The sequence below is a fragment of the Prorops nasuta genome, unplaced genomic scaffold (assembly GCF_024137725.1).
Source record: "Prorops nasuta isolate Cenicafe-Biocafe unplaced genomic scaffold, Cenicafe_Pnas_1.2 PNAS00005, whole genome shotgun sequence".
Classification (NCBI taxonomy): Eukaryota; Metazoa; Arthropoda; class Insecta; order Hymenoptera; family Bethylidae; genus Prorops; species Prorops nasuta.
In genome coordinates this window covers 5,725,001-5,749,631 of record NW_027116802.1, presented here as the reverse complement: position 1 = coordinate 5,749,631, position 24,631 = coordinate 5,725,001, and the positions used below count along the sequence as shown (strand labels likewise).

The 24,631-nt window shown below is 32.5% G+C and overlaps 4 protein-coding genes across 12 annotated transcripts; 1 reads left to right on the top strand and 3 right to left on the bottom strand.

Moving 5' to 3' along the window:
• Positions 1-250: 250 nt before the first annotated feature.
• On the bottom strand, positions 251-7,890 carry Polr3A (RNA polymerase III subunit A). Of its 2 annotated transcripts, none has more exons than XM_066727828.1 (14): positions 7,858-7,890; positions 6,765-7,091; positions 6,437-6,572; positions 6,182-6,331; positions 5,771-6,106; positions 3,938-4,408; positions 3,659-3,856; positions 3,323-3,559; positions 2,920-3,253; positions 1,172-2,847; positions 946-1,098; positions 676-876; positions 468-601; positions 251-387 (listed from the first exon to the last, which is right to left on the bottom strand). In XM_066727828.1, exons 1-14 carry the CDS (start codon positions 7,869-7,871, stop codon positions 318-320), a joined length of 4,437 nt encoding a protein of 1,478 aa, XP_066583925.1. In that variant the 5' UTR covers positions 7,872-7,890; the 3' UTR covers positions 251-317. The 2 variants fall into 2 exon arrangements, with proteins under 2 accessions (XP_066583925.1, XP_066583926.1); XM_066727829.1 differs by having other exon boundaries at positions 6,765-6,921; positions 7,858-7,889.
• On the top strand, positions 6,836-12,415 carry Gnf1 (germ line transcription factor 1). 8 transcript variants are annotated; one of them, XM_066727832.1, is made up of 14 exons: positions 6,836-6,939; positions 8,182-8,230; positions 8,290-8,427; positions 8,511-8,702; positions 8,770-9,420; positions 9,485-9,664; positions 9,724-10,195; positions 10,287-10,502; positions 10,573-10,799; positions 10,877-11,214; positions 11,279-11,674; positions 11,736-11,811; positions 11,878-12,051; positions 12,114-12,415. In XM_066727832.1, the coding sequence occupies exons 2-14, from the start codon at positions 8,222-8,224 to the stop codon at positions 12,219-12,221; spliced, it is 3,177 nt and encodes a 1,058-aa protein (XP_066583929.1). In that variant the 5' UTR covers positions 6,836-6,939; positions 8,182-8,221; the 3' UTR covers positions 12,222-12,415. The 8 variants fall into 8 exon arrangements, 7 of the variants coding, with proteins under 7 accessions (XP_066583929.1, XP_066583932.1, XP_066583933.1 ...); XM_066727835.1 differs by having other exon boundaries at positions 6,890-6,985; positions 8,190-8,230; XM_066727836.1 differs by having other exon boundaries at positions 6,921-6,939; positions 8,190-8,230.
• Positions 12,416-12,623: 208 nt separating this feature from the next.
• LOC136773820 (angiotensin-converting enzyme-like) lies at positions 12,624-15,564 on the bottom strand. The gene is made up of 8 exons (XM_066727731.1): positions 15,542-15,564; positions 15,086-15,443; positions 14,502-14,820; positions 14,032-14,256; positions 13,417-13,942; positions 13,072-13,326; positions 12,799-12,974; positions 12,624-12,688 (listed from the first exon to the last, which is right to left on the bottom strand). The coding sequence occupies exons 1-8, from the start codon at positions 15,562-15,564 to the stop codon at positions 12,624-12,626; spliced, it is 1,947 nt and encodes a 648-aa protein (XP_066583828.1).
• Positions 15,565-16,063: 499 nt separating this feature from the next.
• On the bottom strand, positions 16,064-22,819 carry LOC136773276 (angiotensin-converting enzyme-like). Its single transcript, XM_066726827.1, has 8 exons — positions 22,455-22,819; positions 20,710-21,067; positions 17,947-18,265; positions 17,636-17,860; positions 17,021-17,546; positions 16,702-16,956; positions 16,429-16,604; positions 16,064-16,335 (listed from the first exon to the last, which is right to left on the bottom strand). Exons 1-8 carry the CDS (start codon positions 22,463-22,465, stop codon positions 16,256-16,258), a joined length of 1,950 nt encoding a protein of 649 aa, XP_066582924.1. The 5' UTR covers positions 22,466-22,819; the 3' UTR covers positions 16,064-16,255.
• Between the last annotated feature and the right edge of the window lie 1,812 nt (positions 22,820-24,631).

Genomic DNA, 24,631 nt, shown 5'->3' with positions numbered 1-24,631 from the left:
CCTTTCTATGGTATAATTTAATTTTGTTGCGGCTTTTTAACCAATTGAAACCCTGAACTAAACTGTTCCTGATTAAAGCCAAAACCAAACACAATATGGCTACTTAGCAACAGTGCTCCCATAGCTATTTTCATTTCATTATTGACCAAATAATCACTGTGCTGCATTTTACCCTCCACAAAAAATACTTGTGAAAAGACAAATAGATCAATTAAACTTTGTCAAAATAGATTAATGATTGTTAAATTAAATAAAATTTTATTATAAAGTATATAACACTCTCTCTTAATATACATTAAATAAAGATAAATCTCTTTTCAAACTTTCTTGTGGAATTGAGGGTCATCGAATAATAGCTTTTTTTTAAACGGTTCATCCTTGTCAGCTGTATTTTTATATTAATGAAAATATGTGGTCTTAAAAAACAATAGATACGATCAATATATAATATTATATAAAAAGGATATTTGTGAAGAAGTTTAAATATTCCCGTTCCTACGGGAACAGGAATTCCCATAATTATTGACTCAGAAACACCGCAAATAACATCTTTTTGTCCATAAAAAGCAGCATCGAAAAGATGGTCGGCTGTTTTTTCGAACTAAAAAGTAGTCTAAATTAGTATAACACTGAAAATGGTAATTGTAAAAATTGAAATAAGATAATGCTTCTTACAGAAGCCAAATTAAGAACTGATTCTTTCATTTTTGCCAAGCCTTGTCGGGTAATGCCTAAGACCTCTCCCCTACTGGTCATTAAATCAGCAACTAGCATAGGATGCCGTCTATCGATACTCATTCCATGATTTTCCATAACTAATTTGATTTCAGTCATAATTGTTGATCTAGCTGCTTCTATTCCAAGGGTTTTAAAAACCTGCAACATATTTTAATGATTATGTTTTTCTTATTTTAATGCATTCAAAGCTACATATATTTATTTTACCTCTATAGTGTTATTTGAAGTAGTCCTTTTTCCAAGAACACCAGTAGTAGCCATAACTTCCCTCATATTATCACCTTCAACGAACAATTTGTACTTAGTCTTACCAGTGGAATCATCATTATGAATAACAGCCCTAGAAACTGATGGAAGGCCCTAAGAGAGAACAAAAATTATTTGTATTATACGACATTTTTTATTTAACAATACTAGTTGGGATAAATGTTACCTTTACAACTATGTTTGGTACAGTTTCTTTTAACTGTGTAAGAGCATAGTTTAAGCTATGCTTACTTTTACTAGGACTGACTGTAATTATTGAATCACTTTTAACGCTTACTAGACTTGGATTTAATCTTAATTTAGATGTACAAATAGCATATCTTATAGAGTTAGCATCGACCTCTAACTTCAATAATTTGATTCTATCTGTATCTAATTTAATTAGTAGGAAGCAATCATCAGGCAAATAGACTTCTTCAATATACTCTGTTACTTCCCCCAAAGTAGTTTTTTCAATTCTGCCTTTTACGCGTCTTGCAAATTCAGGATCAGCGTCGTTTTCCAATGCCGCCGTAATAATAGGCGTACTAATTTTATGGTACGCATTAATTATTTCTTTAATTCTAGGTACACCCTGAGTAATGTTCATCGAGGCAACGCCAGCGAAGTGGAAGGTTTTCAAGGTCATTTGTGTCCCTGGCTCTCCGATACTTTGAGCAGCTAATGCGCCAACAGCAGTGCCAGGTTCTATTTTCGCTCTCATATATTTCTCCTTGCAAGTATGAATGAATTCAACCAGTTGAGACACCGTAAGACGTTCCAATTGTAAAAGAACAGGCGTCTTTGGTGTAGCATTGGGACGAAGAAGCGCTATTTTACGAGCGACTATCTTCAAGAACGTGGATAGTTCTTCTTTAAATTCTTCGCTAAGACAGTTATATTCTTCGGAATTCAGTAGCTCATTTGTAGCCTTTATCACGGTTGGGGCGTCGAGAGGTCGTTCATTTTTGTACGGTGATTTTGCCCTTACATGATCAAGAACTCTTCTATAATCTACTGGACAATCTTTTCCTTCCATATACGTTGGATCAAGCGCATCTCCGCCATACAAAACTTGTACAATGTCTCCAACAGAATTTCGAACAGTCATGTCGTAGTGAAGGCAGAGATCTTCTAAACTTTTTACCAACCTTCTTTGCATATAACCAGTTTCGGCAGTTTTCACGGCGGTATCTACAAGACCCTCTCGACCTCCCATTGTATGAAAGAAGAATTCGGTAGGCAAAAGTCCCGAGTAAAAAGAATTCTCAACAAAACCTTTGGCTGCTGGTATTTTTGAATGACGCTCAAAGTGCGGTAAAGCTCTGTCCTCGAAACCATTTGGTACTCTGTGACCACTGATGGCTTGTTGACCAACGCAGGCAATCATTTGTGAGATATTGATGAAACTACCTTTGCTACCGGATAGTGCCATGATTAAGGGGCTATTGCTAGGATGAAGTTCCTTTAAACAAGCTTTGCCAGCGTGATCACGAATAACTGAGAGCTCCTTTAATATCATAGCTTCCAGAGTTTCTTCCTCCGAACAACCGGGCTGACAAACTAGACGGCCTTCTTCCATCTGACGAATATATTCCGTACATTTAGAATACCCGGCATTCAAAAGCTGATTCTTAGCTTTTAAAAGTCCATGACCTGGTGTTACATCACCGATACCTATAGAGAATCCTCTATTCATTAAAAAATAACTTGCGATTCTTGCTAACCTCCACATAGCTATTGTGGCAATGTCTTCTCCCCAGTCTCGAAGGAGTATGTAAAATATATTTTGCTTAGAACCAGATCCTAAAGTAGACTTATCCATGGAACCTGCCAATAGCTCCGAGTTTCTGATTATAACATCTGTGAGAAAAAATAAATTTGTTAATGTTTTTTATAATCTTATTAAAAATTAAAGAAAAGACAAAATTTTACATGAATCATTAATACATAATTCTTCATTACTAGTGTAAGCTCTGCCTTTTGCTTTTAAATTTGCCTTTATATTACAGCTTTTATTAGGACGTAAAATCAAACTAAAAACTTGTTTTCCTGTCCATAGTACGCATGGCTTAAGAATCACTGGTTGTGGAAGATCTATGGCCATTGTAGCATCAGAACCTGCCAAGAGACAGCAAGCTAACTGAGTGGCTTGTGATTTGTTTAGAAACAAGTCTTTCTGAGTTAACAAGTATCCACCAGTAATAAAATCTTGAGTAGCTGCGATCAATAGTTCTCCATTACGAGGTGTTACCAAATTAGCTTTGTTCTATTTCAAAAATTTGTTTTAATAACATGAAGCAGTTGATTTTTTATTCCATTTAGTTGTAAAGCTTACCCCCATTAAAACTAAAGCTTCAGCCCTTGCTTCTTCTGTTTGAGGCAAATGTAGATTCATTTCATCTCCGTCAAAGTCCGCGTTATAAGGCGTGCACACACATTCATTGAATCTAAATGTCCGATGATCCAGTACTTTTGCTTTATGTGCCATTATACTTAGTTTATGCAGAGATGGTTGCCGATTAAATAAAACTACATCATCGTCCCTAAGATGTCGTTCAACGATATCTCCAAGCTGTTATTTTCATGAAAATTAGTGAACAATTTTGTAATATTTTCATTTTAATATACTTCTGGTCTTTAAGACCCTTTAGAAAACATCCTAATATTTTACCTGTAAATCTTGAGCAATCTGTCTTCGATTGCCATATCGAAGGAATTTCTTAAATTGAGTTTTACCTTGCTGTACAAAATTAGCACCAGGATGAACATCTGGACCATTTCTAACTAACTGACGCATTAATTCAATATTCGAAGGATTCACCTTTTCAGGATAAGTCAAAATTTTTGCTACATGAATTGGTACACCGACCTAATAATAATTTTTTTTTTATAAGCTAGAGAATACTATGTATTAAAGTGTAACTATTACAGTAAAAAGAAATTTAAATACCTGTTCTATTCTAAGATTAGGATCCGGCGAAATGACAGTTCGACTAGAAAAGTCTACCCGTTTGCCAGACAAATTACCTCGAAAACGACCCTGTTTGCCTTTAAGTCTTTGAACAAGCCCTCTTCCTGATTTTTTTGGCTGCATATTCAGAGGAATTCCTGACATTTCACTGTTAATATAAAGGGCACAATGTAATTGCAAAAATTCCCAGTCCTCATTATACATTTGAACCTTAGCACCGCTTTGCCTATGTTTCTGAATCACATCATTGATAAATACTATTTCTGATAATTTCATTGTTAAATGATCCTCATTAGTTCCAGCTTTTAAGTCTGACACTATACTAGGCCTAATGCAAATTGGTGGTACTGGAATTCTGGTTAAAATTAAATCTTTGGGTAGTGCACACTCAGGATTCATGAGCAAAAGCGGAATATCGCTCTCTGGAATTCTTTCTAGTATACCTTGCACCTAAAGATAAATTTATAATTCAATGTCGTAATCTTAATTCTGCCAAGGCACTAACTAAAATTAGGCTGAAAAAACCAAAAATTTAAATAATTATTTTGTCAGTCAGTTTGTTTATAAAAAAATATAATCAAATTTTTTCCTTATTAAATTTCTATATAAAATTAATTTTTTTGGCTCTCCATTATTGAAAGCTCTTAAGTCAACTTCTTAATAAAATTGAAGGACAAATTACATCAACTTTGATAAATCTAAGGTAGAAAATGTAAATGTCATCCTAAAGTAGCCATTCAGGATGATCTTTCTTAATATATTAATTTTAATTATATTTTTTAGGAAAAGTAAGAGACAGAAGAAAGTATGGAATAACAATTATATGCTTTCAAGTTTTGAGGAGGACATAAGATAATGCTATTCATTTTATTGAAGGATCACAAAAAGATAATCTTGGGTCTTTTAAAAGCAAGCCATTATTTTTTATTGCATATCCTTTTAAATTATCGAAAGACTTTTTTTAAAATACAACGTGGACTAATTATTTCGTTCAACCATTCACTAGATATTTTGATTGGAAATATCATATTGTTGTGCGCAATCACTACACACATATATGCAAAATTGCTCACTTACTTATAATTTCAAATTGAAGTATTAAATGAATGAGGGATGAAAAGATAAATTTACATAGTTTTCTGAAAATCTCTTGACATAAGCTTAAATAATATACAATAAAAAATATGTAGTTCCATTATAAAAATTAAAGAGGGGGTTTATATGATTTTCAAATGACTTTTTAAAGTTAAACCAATAGTATTATATTATGCCTCTTTTAAACCATAAAAATTTGATTTTATAGTTTTTTCTTAATTTAGTTTTTGCAAGAAGATAATTGTGATTGTATATTAAAATATGTCAATCTCTATAATTTTGAGGTAACTCGTAAAAAATAGTAATAAAATGTAAAAAAAAAAACAAAAAATAACAAAAATGGCAAGAAAATAGTCTGAAAGATAGTTTTTCTTTAGCTATTAGGTTTATAATAAATTTTTGAAAATAATTCTCTTTAACTAAAGATATTGAATTGCTCAGACATTATATGTATACTTCAAAATGCTGCTTGGTTTTTTTATCATATATAATAGAGTTGAGACAATTTGTCTATCAGTATTTCAGGTGATCTGATTGAAGCATTTTCTATAAAGAATGCAAAAGGGAAATATTAATTATTTTCCTAAATTATTTATCAGTTTATAAATGTAATTATATAATAAAAGAACTGACAAAAAAGTAATTGAAATTTGGTGTCTTTTCAGCCTTATAATTCTGACTAGTACTTTAAAATATTTACATGATTCTATGAATTACCTCCAATGGATTTAAAACATTAGCTACACCTCCCATTATTATTCCTTCTAATTCCTTATTATTTTCAATGACATCATTATATTCATATAATTTTTGTTGAATTATGAAGTCAGTTTTCTTAGTATTTTTGTACTTTTCATGAACAATTTTCAATAAACCTGCTTTTTTAACAGTACCATTATGATCTCCACAGTATGGACAAATTGATATTTTCTTTGACTTTTCTAAAATTTGTTTTCTTAAAGCTTTGCGAGATAGATAACCCAAATTAGGATTTAAAACTTTAAATAAATATTTCTTCTTGTCAACTGGATTTAATAAAACATGAGAACATTTCTACAAAAAAGAAAAACTAAATGTTTACTTTTTCAAATAGTAAGACTAAATATGAATAAAAAGATAATATCTTACTTTACATATTGTTTGAAGAATCCCAATGATAGACCTAAAATATCCAACATGAAATACTGGTAGCTCTAAATCTATATACCCAAAGTGACCAATGCATTCATTTAAAGATTTTCCACAGGAACCACAATTATTAGCATTAGAGCATGTTCCCTATAAAAAAAGAATAATTTTACTTTGCTTTTCAAAAAATTTCCAGTTATACGTTTAACCATAACTAAACTAAAGATTTTAAAATCAATAAACTTCAAGAATTACCATGCGTTTGTCTAAAACACCATAGGGAACTGGTGTGTGCTTACTGTCTTGATTATACAAATTTTTTGCTACAATATGAATGTGAGCTTGTCGCTCCATATTGTGACGGCTATCAATGCCAAATGACACATGGGATCTATATAAAAATAAAAAATATATAATTATTTGCAAAATATTTTGTACAAATTTAATTTTAGATACACAATTTATAAATATTGAAATGGAATTCCAAATAATATGAATTAATATGTTTTATTTAAAAAAGCATTGAATTACAGTATTTTATTAAAAGTGATCATAAATTGGTTAAAAATATTATTAGACTTACATCTTACGAGCAACATCTGTCTCTCTAAATTGTTCTTTCACCATTTTTAAAGCTATATAGAGCTCTGGGCTGGTCCTGGTCCTCTGAGGCAGTCTGAGCTGAGGCTCTGATTGGAATCTGGATGACTGGGACTGGATAGCCTTATGGATAGTGGATACTGGAAAGCCGGAATGATGTGAGCAAATGCCAAATAGCAATGCCAATGCCGGTACTTGTTTAGGGTGAGAACTGAGAGTCGCTGAGAGACGAGGGTGTTGAGACTTGAGGCCCGAGGCCCGAGCAGGCCCGAGGGTGAGCGTGAAATGAGAAGGTGAGAACTGGTGAGAACTGAAACACAGCAGAACACTTAGAAATTGAGGTTAGTTCTTAGCCCGGCTAAAATTATATAGTTCGTGTTACGGGAACTATACTATTTTAATTCGGCTAACTGCGGTCTGCGGCTAACCTTCAAGCTTCAAGTCGGCACTTGAATCACTTGATGGTCTTCACCAGTTCTCAATTTAATAATTTTCGCCGCTACAGGGTACAGCTATATTTAATTTAATCTTTAAAAAAGTGCTTGTTTAACCTGGTGGAACCGATAAAAAGTATTTAACCGGCAAACGATCGAAAAGGTGTGAAATTTCATATTTATCGCGCATTAGGAATAGAAAACAGTTTTAAATGCACACATTTTATATATAATCTTACAAATTATATACCTATTTGTAATGTTTAAAGGAAACAACCGAAAAAATGCAAATAATTTATTTTAAATTTTAGTCTGTAATTTTAGAAGAAAAAAACATTATTCGTAATTAAATGCATTATTGCGAATCGGTTGTAGAAATTGAAAAGCTGTTACGAACAAGTTTTTCAATAGTTATATAAATTCAATCTTTATGAGAAATATATTTTTTATTTTATATATACGTACGTCAATTTCAGTAAAATAAGTAAACTTAATAATAAAATACTTTTGATTATATCTAATGAGATAAAATTAAGCCGTATACGGCGTATGTATATTAATTTTGATTAGAAATATTACCGACAATGCAGCAACTCTATTTTTAAAAATGTCAAAACATATTTTTTTATATGCTATACGCACATGGAGGAGGCCATGAAACCCTACACCCTCTACACTTTTTAGGCCGGTGTCAACTGTCAGTCCGTGACTCGCAACTCCGCAAGCCTCATATCCAACATAACTACAAAAATCAGAATGTACACATTTTGATTGGTAGTTTTTCAGATTTTTGCTTCTTATGTTGGATATGAGGCTTGCCTGCTTTTCGTACTGATAGTACTGACACCGGCCCTTTGACACCGGCTCTTTAATACAAATTGAATGTATATAATTCGTTTTCGTTTTCATTTTAAATAAGTTTACATTTAATAACAATACTGTATTACAGTGTTTCTTGTGTATAAGATTTTCAGATTCTTTCGTTAAATATCACAATTAGAAGAAAATGCCAAAGGTAAATTTTATTTAAATTAAGTTTTGTCTATATAAGGAATAATTTTTTTTTGTTCTTAGGATATAAGATCTTACTTCACCAATGCAATAAGCTCCAAGCCTAAGGCAAGTGGGCCTATTACAAAAAATAAAAGATGTAGAGTAATTTCTTCTGATGATGAAGACAGTGCAGAGCAATCACCGATTAAGAAATCTAAGGTTGTAAAGCTGTAAATGCTTAAATTTATTATTTTTGGGTTTGAATAATTCTCTTTTAACTTTTTCTTTACTAAACGATATAGGGAATTGTTCAGTTAGTAGCATCAAACTCTGATGATGATGATTGTCTAGATGTTACTCCAGATTCCATTAAAGCAAAACATAAGTCAAAAGAGTTGCCAAAGAAAAAGTCAGTTTCTATCTCTGACATATTTGGGAAAACACCTGTTAAAAGACAGCAAGTACTTAAAACAAATAAGAAATTGCAAAAACAGGTAAATTACTTTTTTTATAAAAGTATAAAAATTATTTTTTCGATATAATGAAAGTATAAATTTACAGGAAGCTGAATGGCATAATGATACAGAGTTTGAAGCTACTTTAGTACAATTGGATAATTCGAAAATAGAATTAACAGGAATCAATGATAATGGAAAAAAGATAGACAAAAATGCTAAAAGCCCTAATACATCAGGAGATAAAAATACTAAAAGTCCTAAGAAATCAGGAGATAAAAATATTAAAAGTCCTAACAAATTAGAAGATAAAGATACTAAAAGTCATAAATTAAATCAGAAAAGAGGAGATAAAAGTCCAGAAAAAACAAAGAAAAATAGTATTAACAATGTAGAGACCGAACAAAAAGAAAAGGATAATAATGATAATAAAAGTAATGCTAATGATTTTAATGAGAGAAAAAGGAAACATGCCTCACATGATCTTAAGGAATCAGCAAATCAAGATAGTTCTACATCTAGTTCAATTGATAAGAGCCCTGCTAAAAAATTGTTAAATTCGAAAAGGGGATCAAAAATTTCTTCGAAACTTGAAATAGAGGACCAAAAAGTAAAGAAGCTTTCTCCTACTAAGTCAAATGATCAGTTAGATCCTTATGATGAAAGAATTCTAAAAAAGAAACAACGTGCAGTTGCATATCAGCAGTATCTTCATAGAGGAGGAGCAAGAAATCCAGGGTCAAAGCCGATCCCAGAGGTAATTTAAGATAAACCTTTAAAATTGACAAGAACTGAATAATTATTAATATCAATATTCTTAGGGAGCTGAGTTATGCCTTGCAGGTTTAACCTTTGTAGTTTCTGGTGTATTCGAGTCTTTGGAAAGAGATGAAGTTCAGGAATTGATTAAGAAGTATGGTGGACGAGTTGTTGCATCAGTGTCACGTAAAACTAATTACTTGGTAGTAGGAGAAGAAGCAGGGCAAAGTAAATTATTAAAGGTAATTGTTACATTCTTCAATGACTAAATCTGCATAGCTAATCTATTTTTTTTTGCAAGGCTAAGGAGCTGCATGTTAAAATACTCTCAGAGGATGACTTACTTGAATTAATTAAAACTAGGCCCCAGGGTAAAGCTAGTGCTATAATACCATTTCATACTAAATCAAACAAAAAACATGATACATCTATAGAAATTCAAGAAACCTCAATGAAAGAGGAACAACCATTAAATGAAAAAAATAAATTGGTTGAGGAAAAGGATATAAAAAAAACAGTAAAAAAAGCATTAAAAGAATTTGAAACTAATGAATCTTTGAATAAAAAAGACGATAAAATTGGTAAATTGATCAATGAGCATCAAGTTAATATTACTCATTCTATGACAGAAGCATTGGTAGATAAATACAGACCAAAAAGTATTAAACAGTTGATTGGTCAACAAACGGAAAAGAGTAGCGCAAAAAAACTTTATGCTTGGTTACAAAATTGGTATAAGAATCAGTATAGTAAAATAAAGCCTTCTAAACCAAGTTAGTACACGACAAACGTATCTTATTAAAAATACTTTGTAATAATCAAAATTAGCAAATAAGCTGTCTTAAAAAATAATTTTCGTTAAAGGTCCTTACGCACTGAACAACGATGGTGCATTCTTTAAAGCTGCTTTACTATCCGGTCCACCGGGAGTAGGTAAAACAACATCAGTGCAAGTTGCTTGTAAAGAGTTGGGTTTTGATCTCATAGAGTTCAATGCTTCTGATACCAGAAGTAAAAAGTTATTAAAGGAAGAAGTTTCTGAAATTTTATTCAATACAACTGTTAAGGAATTTTTCAAAGGTATGTGTTATGAAATAATTAAGTTTAATTAATAAGTCTCTCTGCTATTTTGGAAAATCTTCTTTCACAGACAAAGGTAATAAGCCATCTAAAAAGCATGCACTTCTTATGGACGAAGTTGATGGTATGGCTGGTAATGAGGATCGCGGGGGCTTACAGGAATTAATTAGTTTAATCAAATCATCTGACGTACCCATCATCTGTATATGTAACGATCGGAATCATCCGAAAATGAGAACGTTATCAAATTATACTTTTGATTTGCGTTTCCCAAAGCCAAGATTAGAACAAATTAGGGTATGTTCGTTAAATATGTCTAACAAATGTTTTTTAAATTACTTTTGAATATGATTTGTAAAATCTTTTAATACTAGGGTGCCATGAAATCCATTTGTTTCAAAGAAAATATTAAAATTTCTAATGAAGATCTTGATCGTTTAATAGTAGCAACGAATCTAGATGTGCGTCAAGTGATAAATCATTTATCATTGTACACGACAGGCTTTTCAGAGAGTCAAACAAATTCCGAGGGGAAATGCATTAACAAAGATATAAAATTAGGTCCGTGGGACGTTGTTCACAAAGTTTTTAGTGCTGACGAACACAAAAATATGAGTATCCATGATAAAAGTAGCCTCTTCTTCCACGATTATAATATCGCACCATTGTTTGTTCAAGAAAATTATCTTTCAGTTATACCAAAGGCACCAAAGTAAGTATCAAATATCGAACATACCAAAATTCTCTTTTGTAAAAACTATCATTTGAAATTACAGAGAGGAGTTATTAGAAAAGGTAGCTTTGTCTGCCGATAGCATAGCAGTAGGAGCAATGATTGAAAAAAAAATTCGAGGGGCTAGTGCTTGGTCTCTTTTACCAGTACAAGCAATTTTTTCAAGTGTAATTCCCGGCACACTTATGAGTGGTATCATGAATCATAATCGAATTAATTTTCCTTCTTGGCTCGGTAAAAACTCTAGAAGCAACAAGTTTGATAGAATGAGGCAAGAAATTACTGTGCACACGAGATTGACGACAGGAGCAAGTAAAGAAGCTATCAACTTAGATTATTTAGGTCCCCTGAAGAATGCTATACTCAGGCCTTTGATAGTTGATAATCTTGATGGAGTAGATAAAGCAGTGAAAGTTATGAACGAATATCACTTAGTTAGGTGTGTTTGACTCGACTTATTCAATATAATATATTCACTTAATGCCTATTTTTTTTTACAGAGAGGATTTGGACTCTATTGCGGAAATTTCACTGTGGTCAGGAGATAGAGACCCAATGCAAGCAATACCTACTAAGGTAAGCTAATCTTTTATTTTATTCATCCAATTAAAAGTACAAACAAAACTATTTTTAAATCGGCAGGTGAAAGCAGCTTTTACGAGAGCTTACAATAAAAGCTCAACAGCCATGCCTTATACAGTAAAAGGTTCATCTAAAAAAAAGAACTCGCAGGACGAAGAATTAATGGATGAAGAAGACAATGCTAATAATGAGGAAGAGGAAGAAGACACTATTGAAGCGGATAAAATGATTAAAGTTTGTATATATATTTAAATATAAAATGATATAGACATTAATTTCGAATTCTATATTTTCAGGCAAAAAATCCGACGGTAATTAAAACTGGTGGAGGTAGCAAGAAAAAAGAGCCTTCTACGTCAAAAGCCTCTAGATCAAAACGAGGAAGGGGTAGAGGCAAATGTTGAAAATTTGAGTCACTAACTACCCTTATTATTTAAACGATCTTGTGTATGTAGAATAAATTATTTCATTTTTTTCTATCCAATTGTTTAATTAGCTTAAAAGTGAGTAATATTATTGTGAATTTATTATGCCACTTTAAATTATGTAATATTAGCCTTTGATGAAAATTTATTGTGTATTGGTAGGAAATCGTAAATAAAATACAGCTATTTTATTAATATAAATCTATGATTTAAGATAAAATTCTACATTACAATTAATCTAGGCATTTAGTAAGATTGATTCATTTAACAGCTAGAAAACTAATTTTATTGACTGTTATCAATACGATTTGCATTAAGTTTGTTTAAAAACTTCGTGGTAAGTTTTTATTGATAGAAACACATTTGAGAAATATTTTAGTTCTACAACGTTTCTTTTGGTATTGCTTTGGAAATTATCCCGAGTTCTGATCTCGTCTTCACGCATCCTACAAGAATTAAAAAATATATATGTTATATAAGCATTAGTATTCTAATATTTTTAGCCAGCAGAAAAAGTAGTAAATATGTTTATCACACAAAAGAAATAATTATTTACGCCTTTGCGATGCTTTCCATCCAATATATTCATGGGTTTTCTTATTCTCTTTAGTTAACCAGTCTTGAAGGGGTTTGAAATACTCCAGCAATCCACTAGCATCCATTTTTCTCTGGCCAGTAATTTTTTTCATAGCATCTTGCCAAGGTTTTGAAGAACCGAGTTGTAGCATAGATCTAAGATTTAATGGTAATAGGTCGGATTCATCGTTAACTTAATTAAAATGACAACATTACAGATTAAATGATAAAAAACTGGATGTACTATACTGACTTTAATAGATCTCCAGCTTCTTTGTTATTATAGATATCACAATGATGAAGAGGTTTGGCACCAGGGTTATAAGGATCATATTGCTTGGCTGCTGTACATAAAGCTCTGTGGAATTGGAACTGAATGATGAAGCTGACATAATACCTAATATATTCGGCGTCGGCAATTACATGAAATTTTGAACCAGGGTCAAAATCTTCCTCTGATCTATCTACGGGAGGCTCGATACCTTGAAAATGTTCACTAAGGTACCACCTATGTAATTGAGTATAAGTCAGTGTAATAATTTTTGAATGGTTTTTCGAGGTAATCATTTCTTTCAAATTAATGCAAGCTACAACCAACCAATTACAATTGTAGTTGTCCTGAGTAACTTTTCCTTCAAAAACGTTCCAGCGCCATTTGTCTAGCTTGAGGGCAAATGGCAAAAAGGCGATTTTCACCAAACCTTTTATGTATAAGTGGTTGATCTCAGCTTCGTAGTCTGTGGAGTAGTTTCCAAACAGTCCAATCGATTGAAGGTGAGTAGGGGTGGATGCACTAAGTTCAATTACATCACCAACAGCCTCGTGGAAACCTGGATTGGCTCCACCCTTGAAAATGAATGGCTGATCCTTGTACTGCAAAAAATACTCGATGTGTCCCATCTCGTGATGAGCCGTCGCGAGATCTTCCATATTTATCCTGGTGCACTGTTTGATTCTAAAATCTTTTCCATTATAAAAGTCCCAGGCACTTGTGTGGCATATAATCTCGCGATCCTTTGGTTTCTCCAGGATGGAATTCTGCCAAAACGTGTCAGGCATTGCTGTTAAATTGATGGATGTAAAGAAATTCTCCGCCAGACGGAATATACTAGTGGCGTTGTATCCTGTGTAGGAATATCGTTTAATTAGAAAATGTAAAGAATTTTGATTTTTAAAGTAACACGAAAAATAGTTAATGCAAGAAGCAATTAACCTTTCTCAAGCAAGGGTTTGGTAGCATCGGGCAATTGTTTTCCTGGGAATGGGGTAGTAAAGTCTGCGATATTTGGCCAAGCCTCACCCCACAGATTACTCAGCAGATGAGCAGGTATCGGTCCATCCTTCGAAACTATATTTTCTCCATATTTCTTTCTCAGTTCTCTCCTCACGTAAGCGTGGATTTGCAAATAGAGGGGCCTCAACTGTTGCCACAGTTCCTCTTTAAATAATTCATGTATTTATTCCACAAAAAGATATTAAGAGAGTCTACTCAGCCGTCGCGAAGAATTCTTGTTAAGCAGCATTTTATAACAAAACAATTGAGATATTTCTAGAACTCTTAATAACTTAGAAAATATTTTAGGGTTCTTAAAAAGATTAAGAGAAGATTCCTTGCTACTATCATAAAATAGCACTCCAAAACTGTTCTATAAGAATTCTTCGTGCTGGTCAGAGTATACATACCAATCTGTTCTGGAAAATCATCAGCTTCGTAATCCTTCATCCAGTAAGCTGCTGTGTCTGGAAAATTATTCAGCCTCGAAGCCAGATTTCTAAGGTCAACGTATTTTGAATACAAGCTTCTGACTTTTTCGCCAGTAGCCTTTCTCCACTCCACCCATAAATGCTTAAGTTCTTCAGGATTACGGCTAGTTATTAGAAGTTCAGTAATTTCAGGTTCCAGAGCCAAATCGCATTTCTCACTATTATTGTAAGCGCAAACCTTTGCCTTACTGTAAATGCTTTCCATTTCGCCAATGATCTTCTCATATTCTGTATATTTCTATAAAAAATCATATTAAGTTATCGCTCTCAAGGAGTTTATAAAATTGATTTATAATTTTGTTCATCATGAATAGTGAAGCCAACTTGCTCTGACTAATCATTCAATAAACGTGAATTAATTTAACGGAACAGTGGAAACTGAGAAACCTTAAATATCGCGATTCGAGAGAAATGTTGTTTAGTATAGGGGCTTTTCCTATCACAACATATAGATCTTAATGAAAAGGAAAATTTTAAGGGGGAAAATTGAGAGTTTTACGCACATCTTGTGGAAGGACAGCAGTTCCAAGGATACTTAGTTTGGAGAATTGTCTTTTAAGATTCTCATCCTTCATATCTTTCGAGGGAAAAGCTACCACTTGCTCCCATAATGTTTTCTTGCGAATAGCTACTTTCGCTGAGATATTTAGTCTTTCATTCAAATTTTCCACAGTTAAATTAGACGCGTAATTCCATTCACTGGCGACGAGCAGGTTGTGCAATTTTTCAGCTTTCTTGTTGATATTCGCCAAAAAAGTTTTGGCGTCTTCCACATTGCTCTCGCTTTGCCTGATCTTTCGGTGATGATGTTTGTGTGACGATAAACTTAATGCCGGAACCATGAGAACCATCAACAAAATGCTGAAAAACAAATTGTCGTTTAAAAAGTTTCGTGCTGTTTTTTTAAAAAGACTCAATTATGGAAATTCTTAAATCACTATCATTATAATGAAACTTACGTAGAAACACAATATGTATGCATGGTGCAAAAATGCCAATGATCAAATTCAATCAGTTTATATAAAGTGAACGCTGGTCTAATTCTAAATAAAAGAATAATGTGCCACGTGTTTGCACTTTCTAGCCCATTTTATGTACCTAATGTATATTCTATATAGGATATTAACATCTTATTTATGATTTAAATTCTTTTTTATGATGCATCAATATAATTTTTATCTCGCATTGCTACCAATATAAATATAGATTAGTGCAGGAAATTTATATTAAGTTATCGATTTTTATGTCAATTACCGGTGTAGTAGTTGGAATGTGGCTTTTATAGGCTTTTAAGGAAACATTTGATTTTCTTCTTAAATGTTAATAATCATAATCATTAATCGGAAAGAGGGGGAAGACTCATAAAGAGAGGTGTAAGGAAGAAGCACAGTTTCACTATCACTTTTATTGATAGAGAACTATAAATAAAATATTGCAACTATTTGTAAATAATAATCCATAATTTATGAAAAAACTGTTCGATACCATTTATTCAAAGAATACAATAAAATTGTTATATATATACTTAATAATTGGGGAGCAAATTTTATCGAGTACATTATCAATGTGTTTTGAACGGGGTCTGCTTAAAACCTCGTTGTAAGTTTCTATTCACGTAGAAGCGTTTGGAATGTTCTAATTTTCTGACGTTCTCTTTGATATTCCTTCGGGGATTATCCTTGCGTAGTGGTTTCTTCTTCTGACGATATTTCTTCTTGTCTGAAGAAAAGCTCTGATCTCGTTTGTACACACTCTATAACAATTAATCAAATACATGAAAAGTATAATTCTAATACATTTAATGAACTAGATACATAAGCTGTAGTTAAAAAAAATAATTACTTACGTTTTTGCGATGGTGTCCAACCAATATACTCATTAGTTTTCTTATTTTCTTCAGTCAGCCAGTCTTGAAGGGGCTTGAAATACTCCAGCAATCCGCTAGCGTCCATTTCCCTCTGGCCAGTAATTCTCTCCATAGCATCTTGCCAAGGTTTTGAAGAACCAAGTTGTAGCATAGATCTAATATTTAATGGTAATTGATCGGTTTAATCATTAATTTAAAATAATAATATTACAGATTTACATGATAAAAAAAATGAATTTATATACTACTGACTTTAATAGATTTCCAGCTTCTTTGCTGTTGTAGATGTCACACTGATGAAGAGGCTTGGCACTGGGATTCTGTGGATCATACTGCTTGGCTTCCGTACAGAGAGCCTTGTGGAATTGAAATTGGATGACGTAGCTGACAAAATATCTGATGTACTCGACATCGGCTATTATGTGATACTTGGAGCCAGGGTCAAAATCGTCCTCCGACCTGTCTACAGGAGGCTCGATACCTTGGAATTGTTCAGCAAGATACCACCTATATTGTAAAATTAGTACAAATCAGTAAAATATTTCTTCTTAAATTAAAGGATAAAGCTGACCAATTGCAATTGTAGTTGTCCTGAGTAACTTTTCCTTCAAAAACGTTCCAGCGCCACTTGTCCATCATGAATGCAAACGGCAGGAAAACGATTTTTTCTAGACCTTTAATGTACAAGTGGTTGATCTCAGCTTCGTAGTCAGTGGAATCGTTGTCTAATAGCCCAATGGCCTTGAAATGACTGGGAGTGGATGCACTGAGTGCAATAACGTCACCAACAGCCTCGTGGAAACCCGAATTGGCTCCATCCTTGAAAATTGTTGGCTGATCCTTGTACTGCAGGAAGTACTCGACGTGACCCATCTCGTGATGCGCTGTGAGAAGATCCTCCATATTTATCCTGGTGCACTGTTTGATTCTAAAATCTTTTCCATTATAAAAGTCCCAGGCACTTGCGTGGCATATAATCTCGCGATCCTTTGGTTTCTCCAGGATGGAATTCTGCCAAAACGTGTCAGGCATTGCTGTTAAATTGATGGATGTAAAGAAATTCTCCGCCAGACGGAATATACTAGTGGCGTTGTATCCTGCGTAGGAATATCGTTTAATTAGAAAATGTAAAGAATTTTGATTTTTAAAGTAACACGAAAAATAGTTAATGCAAGAAGCAATTAACCTTTTTCAAGCAAGGCTTTGGTGACATCGGGCAATTGTTTTCCTGGGAATGGGACGGTAAAGTCTGCAATATTTGACCAAATCTGGGCCCACATGTTGCCAAGCAAGTGAGCTGGTATCGGTCCATCCTTTGAGACAATATTTTCTCCATACTTTTTCCTCAGTTCTCTCCTCACGTAAGCATGGATTTGCAAATAGAGGGGCTTGAGTTCTTCCCATAAATTCTCTTTAAATATTTATGTGTTATTTATTTCGTTCCTAGATTTTTTAAATGAGTCTTTCGTTAAATGGAAAATAAGATGGTACACATACCAATCTGCTCTGGAAAATCGTCAGCTTCGTATTCCTTAATCCAATAAGCAGCTGTGTCGGAGTAATTATTTAGCCTCGAAGCCAGATTACTTAGTTCAACGTATCTTGGATACAGGGACTTCACTTGTTCACCGGAAACCCTTCTCCATTCCACCCATAGGTATTTCAGTAATTCAGGATCACGGCTGCTCATCATAAGTTCAGTGATTTCCGGTTCTAGAGCCAAATCGCATTTTTTACTGTTATTGTAGGCGCAAATTTTCGCTTTGCTGTAAATGCTCTCCATTTCACCAATGATCTTCTCATATTCTGTATATTGCTAAAAGAAATAAATTATAAGAAATGATTCTTCTGATATAGATCCTGTAAGATTAAGTTATAATTTAATTAATAACCATAACTTATAACTATTATATTTTTTCTATCTCAAAAGCATTTGAAAGTCGCTGCAGAAATTGCTTAGCTACTATATTAGAAAGGGTCTTTTGATGGATGAACATACAGAAAGTATACCCTCAGCGCTTTTTATAAAATCGTTTAACTGACTGATTTCTAATTGAAAACAAAATTTTATTGAAATTTCAAATGTTTGATCCAAAAATGTACGACCTAATTAGACAAATTAATGTTGTCAGCTTTTATTTTATTTCATCTTTCCTATTAAATATTTTTTAATAACAATATATGTAAACGGTTAGAATTATTATCAGAAGATATTTCAAAATGATTTTTTCGACAATTGAAAGCGATTTCCCATTTTTACCAAACTTATGAAGCTTTTACTACTGTACTTTATATGTTCCGTCCATGTATCAATCATGAATTATTTATAAAATACGCTTTTTATCCTTTTCCGCGCAAAATGATCTGATTAATGTAACATATTGATCGGAATAATAATATAAACTGAATTATTATTATATTTTTTATCGAACACATTACTCACGGAATAATTCTAAAATATTTTTTTGTTAATAAAAAAGTATGTAAAATATAATCTTATTATTATTTTATGGCTTTGAAATGATTCAGCTATTTTAAGCAAATAAAAATCACTTTTTGAATTTTATCAATCCGTTTCAATGTTTATCTTATCTTTTATTTGATTAATGCACAGTGTTCCATTTAAAATGGATCATCCTAAATAACTCTTTTTATTGTTGAATGCAGTAAGAAACATGTCCAGTAACAGTTGTTCGACTTCGACGGGAATATAAGATTTCAGTATCATTGGTTCAACCTTCAAGAGTCATTGGAAGAATATATATAGGTTAGCTTAAGCTTTTTAGATGGAACATTCTATATATTCATATATATAGTATACTATAGTTTAATAGGTAAGAAACTTCTGCTAATTTTTTTTGTATTATTGATATTCATCTTGTTACGTAGCAATATATGTCGCCTAATCCTGTTGTTGCGTAACTCAATAGACGTCAATTATTCAAAAACTATTCATTACAGGTTTTACTGCCCATTGCCTAATCCATGAAAAGTTATATTACACTATCAAATTATTATATCTAGGGGACATATATAGTATAGCTATGTATTTTTGAAAATTAAATATAATCAAATGTTCAAAAATTAAAATATAAATAGTAAAGAAAGAATTTACGACAAAATCATAATTTTCCTATAATTATTAAAAGATAGTCATTTTTATAATTTTAAAGTGATATATCTCAGAATACAAAAATTCTTCGTGATTCACTCCAGTCTCCCAAATCGTGAACTGGAAATGAAGAAATTTTGAGATTTCAATATATAAATCCATCATCTTCATCTTGTATTAGCTACAATTCCGATTAAATAAATAAACAAAAACTTATATTCTATATAGGGTAAAAATGTAAGTAGTAGAATAGAGCTATTAAATTTTCTATTGCCTATACAAAATTACAAATATATCCGAAAAATTAATTTGTTTACCTTCTAATCATAAACGTTAGAAAATGTTACCATGATAGAATAATTCTTAAGGTAGAATTGAACTCCGCGCTCCTAATTCTATGTAAAAATCTTTCAGATGCTTCTATAATAAAATTTTCTCGAGCAGTATAAGTTATGTCAAAAAAGTATAATTGTTCAAAATTATTATTTAATCAACACATGGAACCAATCCTGCTGAACTGATACGATTTTTATTAATGAGCTTGTAAAATTAGAGTAAATTGGCTTTCAACTTTGTAAAGGACTTAAAAGCTTATAGTATAATACAAAAAAAAAAGAGGAAAAAATTAGAGTAAATAGAAAATATATATAACGACTAGAGAGAAACATAGTTTTAAGTAGTCTTTTTCGCCGTTGCAACAATAAGGAATTTTAACAGAAAAACAAAGATTTTAACCCTTAGCCGTCCCACCACCTCCACTGCATGAGAATGTTGGCATATATTGGGCCGTTTAGGTATAAAAAACTAAATTGCTTCGTACAGGGACAAAATTAAATTTGATCATTTATACAAAAATTTCTATGTAATCTTCAAATGCTATTTTAATAAAATAAATGGTTCAGTTTGATAAAATTTAATTTTTAGGTTGTAAGAAAAATCGAGGAATGTAGAAAAATGGAATATATGTATCTTTAACTAAAAAATCCTTAATTTTTCAAAACTTCAAAATTCTATCGAAAGACGCTTAAGTTTAATTTAAAAAGGGGATTTATGAGCTGTTCAAGTTGGTCTAAAGCCATATATGGCCCAAAGGACCACACGATTAAGGATTATGGGAAAATATTGAAACTATTGAGAGATTTACGCACTTCTTGTGGAAGAGCAGCAGTTCCAAGGACACTCAGTTTGAAGAATTGTCTTTTGAGGTTCTCATCCTTGATATCCTTCCAAGGAAAAGCAATCACTTGTTCCCATAAATTTTTACGGTTAGCAGCCACCTCCGCTGAGACTTTTAACTTTTTAGCCAAATTCTCATCAGTTAGATTAGACGCGTAGTTCCAATCGGCGACAGCGATTTCCTCGGACCATTCTTCCATTTGTTTGTTGCTCTTTGCTAAAAATGTCTCAGCATTTTTCTCGTTGTTCTCGATCTGCCTAATTTTTCGGTGATGATGTTCGTGTGATGGTAAGCTTGATGTTGAAGCCACGAGGATCAACAATAAAATGCTGAAAACCAATTATCGTTTGAAAGACTATGCTATTTTTATTTAAATAAAAAGAAGTCAATTAAGAAAACGCATAAATCATATTATTATAAAGAAACTTTTTTAAAAATATAAGATATACGTATATATGCTATAAAAATGTTAAGCATCGTATTAACTATAACTCAGAATATCTGGTTTATTTTGTCCCCCGCTTGGGAGGGTTTTAAATTTTTCTTACACTATTTTACAATATGGCATGAATAGCCTTCTGTTCTTACCACCATAATAAAAATTAGTGTCCAACAGTCGTCCAGTTTTCATTTAACTTAATTAAAGAAAAAAAACTAACCAGTCTTAGACTACTTTTTTCAAACTTTTCCATATTTTAAACACCAATATTGTGTGATTATTGCTATTAATAAAAATAAAAAATCGATATCAATAATTGATAACTTTTTGTAATTTCCTTTGCCTTTACATGTGATTTTACATCTATTTTCTTAATTAACAGTACCAACAAAATTATTTTTCTTGCATTCTTTATTGTAACAAAAAAAATACAATTTTGTGATTACAGTCAATATTCTGATGAGGTTAGCTATCAGAAGCTGTCAAAAACCAATTATTTTGAGCTATTCATAAGCAATTCATAAAAAAAAGAGTTTCTATATATCTTTCTCCATTTATTTGTCCTAAAGTCATTGTTGGAATTCTCATTTTGTGCGGCCACAAAATGGAAAAACAAATAGAGATAACCTGATAAATCTATATTAGACACCGAATATTTCTTAACAATTACAAAAATTGCGCTTTTATTGTAACTTAATAATCTAAAAGCTACTGATAGATTCACACATTAATCTCAACATTAATCACAATAATCACAATGCATAGCCTGACAATGTCACAGATAATAAGTTAAATCAACCTTGAAACGCACTGATGTTGTGCACGACTATAACAATTATAAGCCTGCTTAAAATCAATAAAATATCACAATAAGAAATGGTTCAAAGTATTCAAAAGCAACAATAAACTTTCACGTTGTTATGTCGAAACTTTAATAATCGTTAATTGCAAAAGTAGTTTTTTATATCCTATTAGAAAATTGGTTCCAGTGACGTGGAAATAACTATTCTACCACCAGATACACTTGTATACAAGTAATTTCAGTTGAACTAATTGCACCACAAAAAAAAAAAAAAATAAACAAAGCCCGTTATACATAACAAGTATAAAACATTTAAATAGTAAACTGTCTACATTCACACATTTTCAATATATATTTTTTAAAAACTTTTCTTTTAAAGTAAAAAAAAGTTAGGAAGTTTAACAAAATGCATAAACAAAAGATATCTTTTGTAAAATATTTGCTACATCTACTTATACTTTATACATATACTCACTGATGGAGCATCGTGGTCGATGTTGATACTCCGGAAGTAAATGAATAGGTATAAGTGGCGGTCTTAAGGAATGACAAGTACGTAACAGGCTTGTTTGTATAATCAAAGTGACAATCGTGATGTAGTCAGAGTGTGACTGTCGACGAGAATGGTTGGAGCGAACGTTGCACTTCCTTCTTGAACGAGAACAATTAAAATAATTAATGGAAGGGATAAAGAGGTAGCGGGGGGAAGAGAGAGAAAGAGAGAGGTAGAGGGGGTGGAAGGGAGAAACACAGCTCTCTTATCTCTCCACTCTTATTCAAAACTTTGTTCCCTCGCGCCACTCGACAACCGAATGTGTCAGGGAATCCCTGTGCTGGTCGCTTTTATGTCCAGCCATTCCCCACTGCGCTTATTTCATTCCACTCCTGATCGATGCATCTTCTCGTTAAAACCTTCTCCCTCCCCTTGCCCTAACTATTATTTCTCAAAACTGCATACAAAATATACCCGCACCATAGGGTCACTTCTCCTTATCAAAGAATTATAGCAGATTAAAAAAACTGGTTTTACTCGCCCCTCGATCAGGATTTACATTGTTACCAGAATTTTAAATCGAGTCTCGTGACTCTCGATCCTCTCTGCATGGTTACTCATCTCTTTAATCGAGTACGATTTATCCTCTGCAGTATATGTTTTTAACAATCCTCAATTTTACCTCCTGACTGTTACGTTACTGCAGGATTTTAAGAAACGGTCATAAACGCGTTTATATTTTATATATATTTATATATATATGTATAATATTAATATAAAAATAATAAACTAACAGTGAAAGCTCAAACGCAGTAACGAAAGTCAAGAAAAATTGCTAACTTTTGTCTAGGAAAGGGTTCGCAGGAACAAATTACTATTACTTCCAGTGGAGGCTGCATTTTTGACGTAGCGTTTATCACCTGACATCTCAGTCGAACCGAAACGTGACTATAAATAACCTAGCCATTGCTGTTTAAGCATAGTGATACAATTCTCCTTTGCATTAACTATGTCTCTGGTTCCCTTTTTTTATGTTTATTCTTATTATTCGCATAAAACAAGTTGGTCTACTTATCTGTACTTTAGGATCTTTGATTTTAGTTACATAAATAAATTTCAATTTCTCTCTCTCTCTCTCTCTCTTTCTTTTGTCATCTAGCTAGAGCATATAAAACCCACTGGATCACATGCTGATACACGCCAATCGAAGATTTAGGAATTTCTTAGAACTTTGTGATTAGAGCAAAAATATTCAGAGACGTAAAAATCTCTGATTGGTGTCCCTCGCAGCTTTTTACAATCTCCCTCACCTCGTTTAATTTACGATCTCATTAATTCTATTGGTAAAATCCTGAAGGTTATTATTATTATTTATAATAGACCAATAGAATTTCACAGTAAATGATTCCCTTTAGTATCGCTCTCTAATTGTCATAAATGTTTCCATTCTTCTGCTTCGTTGACGTATAGGTCTGCTGCATACCAACGAGACGCCATGCAAGTGAGAATGTGTAGCGATGCATAAATATGCATTATCAGCACTATCTATTGGTCAATTTTGTTGTTTTTGGGGTGACTTTTTCGTATAAATTTACAGTTACACGTTTCACTTCACTTTTAATGTGTTGGTGTGTAGTAGGCCTACACTATACAATGACTCGGTATAACAGACTCGAATTACATATACTATAATATTGTATAGTTGAGATTCTTCACTCGGAGTATCCCTGGTTGACCTTGCTGTTTCGCGACGTCCTTCTTCTGGTTAACCTTGAACGGTTACTACCATGGAACAGACAATTGACGATTTTTTCATTTGTGGACACTTTTATTTATAATCGTTGCTGTTGTTACCGTTTCCATTGTTCTCCTCGATTTTCGAAAATCGACATCATCGTGATGTGAGAGCGTTTATGGGCGAGAATTTATTTTTACAGAGTGAGGAATATTTCAAGCGTAGGCATGGATGGTTGAGAAAGACGCGAGGAGAGGTTATTTTGTAAGAGCACTAGAAATTCTGCTTTGATTTTAGAAGCTATATAAATAAATCGAAGCAAAATATTTCTACAAATATCCATATATAGAAATGTTCTCTATTTCTATCAATGGATAATTGATAATGAGGGAAAATAATACATTTTAATAAACTTTTTCTAGTT

What these genes read in the sequence shown, in the direction of transcription:
- Polr3A (XM_066727828.1), bottom strand. An exon ending in ATGTTTTAAATCCATTGGAG is followed by an intron (nt 4,409 to 5,770) that starts GTAATTCATAGA and finishes ATTTATCTTTAG; the next exon opens with GTGCAAGGTATACTAGAAAG. An exon ending in CAGTTCTTAATTTGGCTTCT is followed by an intron (nt 602 to 675) that starts GTAAGAAGCATT and finishes ACTACTTTTTAG; the next exon opens with TTCGAAAAAACAGCCGACCA.
- Gnf1 (XM_066727832.1), top strand. An exon ending in CAAGATTAGAACAAATTAGG is followed by an intron (nt 10,800 to 10,876) that starts GTATGTTCGTTA and finishes TTTTAATACTAG; the next exon opens with GGTGCCATGAAATCCATTTG. An exon ending in GTTATACCAAAGGCACCAAA is followed by an intron (nt 11,215 to 11,278) that starts GTAAGTATCAAA and finishes TTGAAATTACAG; the next exon opens with AGAGGAGTTATTAGAAAAGG.
- LOC136773820 (XM_066727731.1), bottom strand. Translation starts at nt 15,564, where the DNA reads ATGCATACATATTGTGTTTCTAC. An exon ending in CAAACCCTTGCTTGAGAAAG is followed by an intron (nt 13,943 to 14,031) that starts GTTAATTGCTTC and finishes ATTCCTACACAG; the next exon opens with GATACAACGCCACTAGTATA. An exon ending in GACAACTACAATTGTAATTG is followed by an intron (nt 13,327 to 13,416) that starts GTTGGTTGTAGC and finishes TCAATTACATAG; the next exon opens with GTGGTACCTTAGTGAACATT.
- LOC136773276 (XM_066726827.1), bottom strand. An exon ending in GAAGCTGGAAATCTATTAAA is followed by an intron (nt 16,605 to 16,701) that starts GTCAGTAGTATA and finishes ATTAAATATTAG; the next exon opens with ATCTATGCTACAACTTGGTT. An exon ending in TTGGACACCATCGCAAAAAC is followed by an intron (nt 16,336 to 16,428) that starts GTAAGTAATTAT and finishes TAATTGTTATAG; the next exon opens with AGTGTGTACAAACGAGATCA.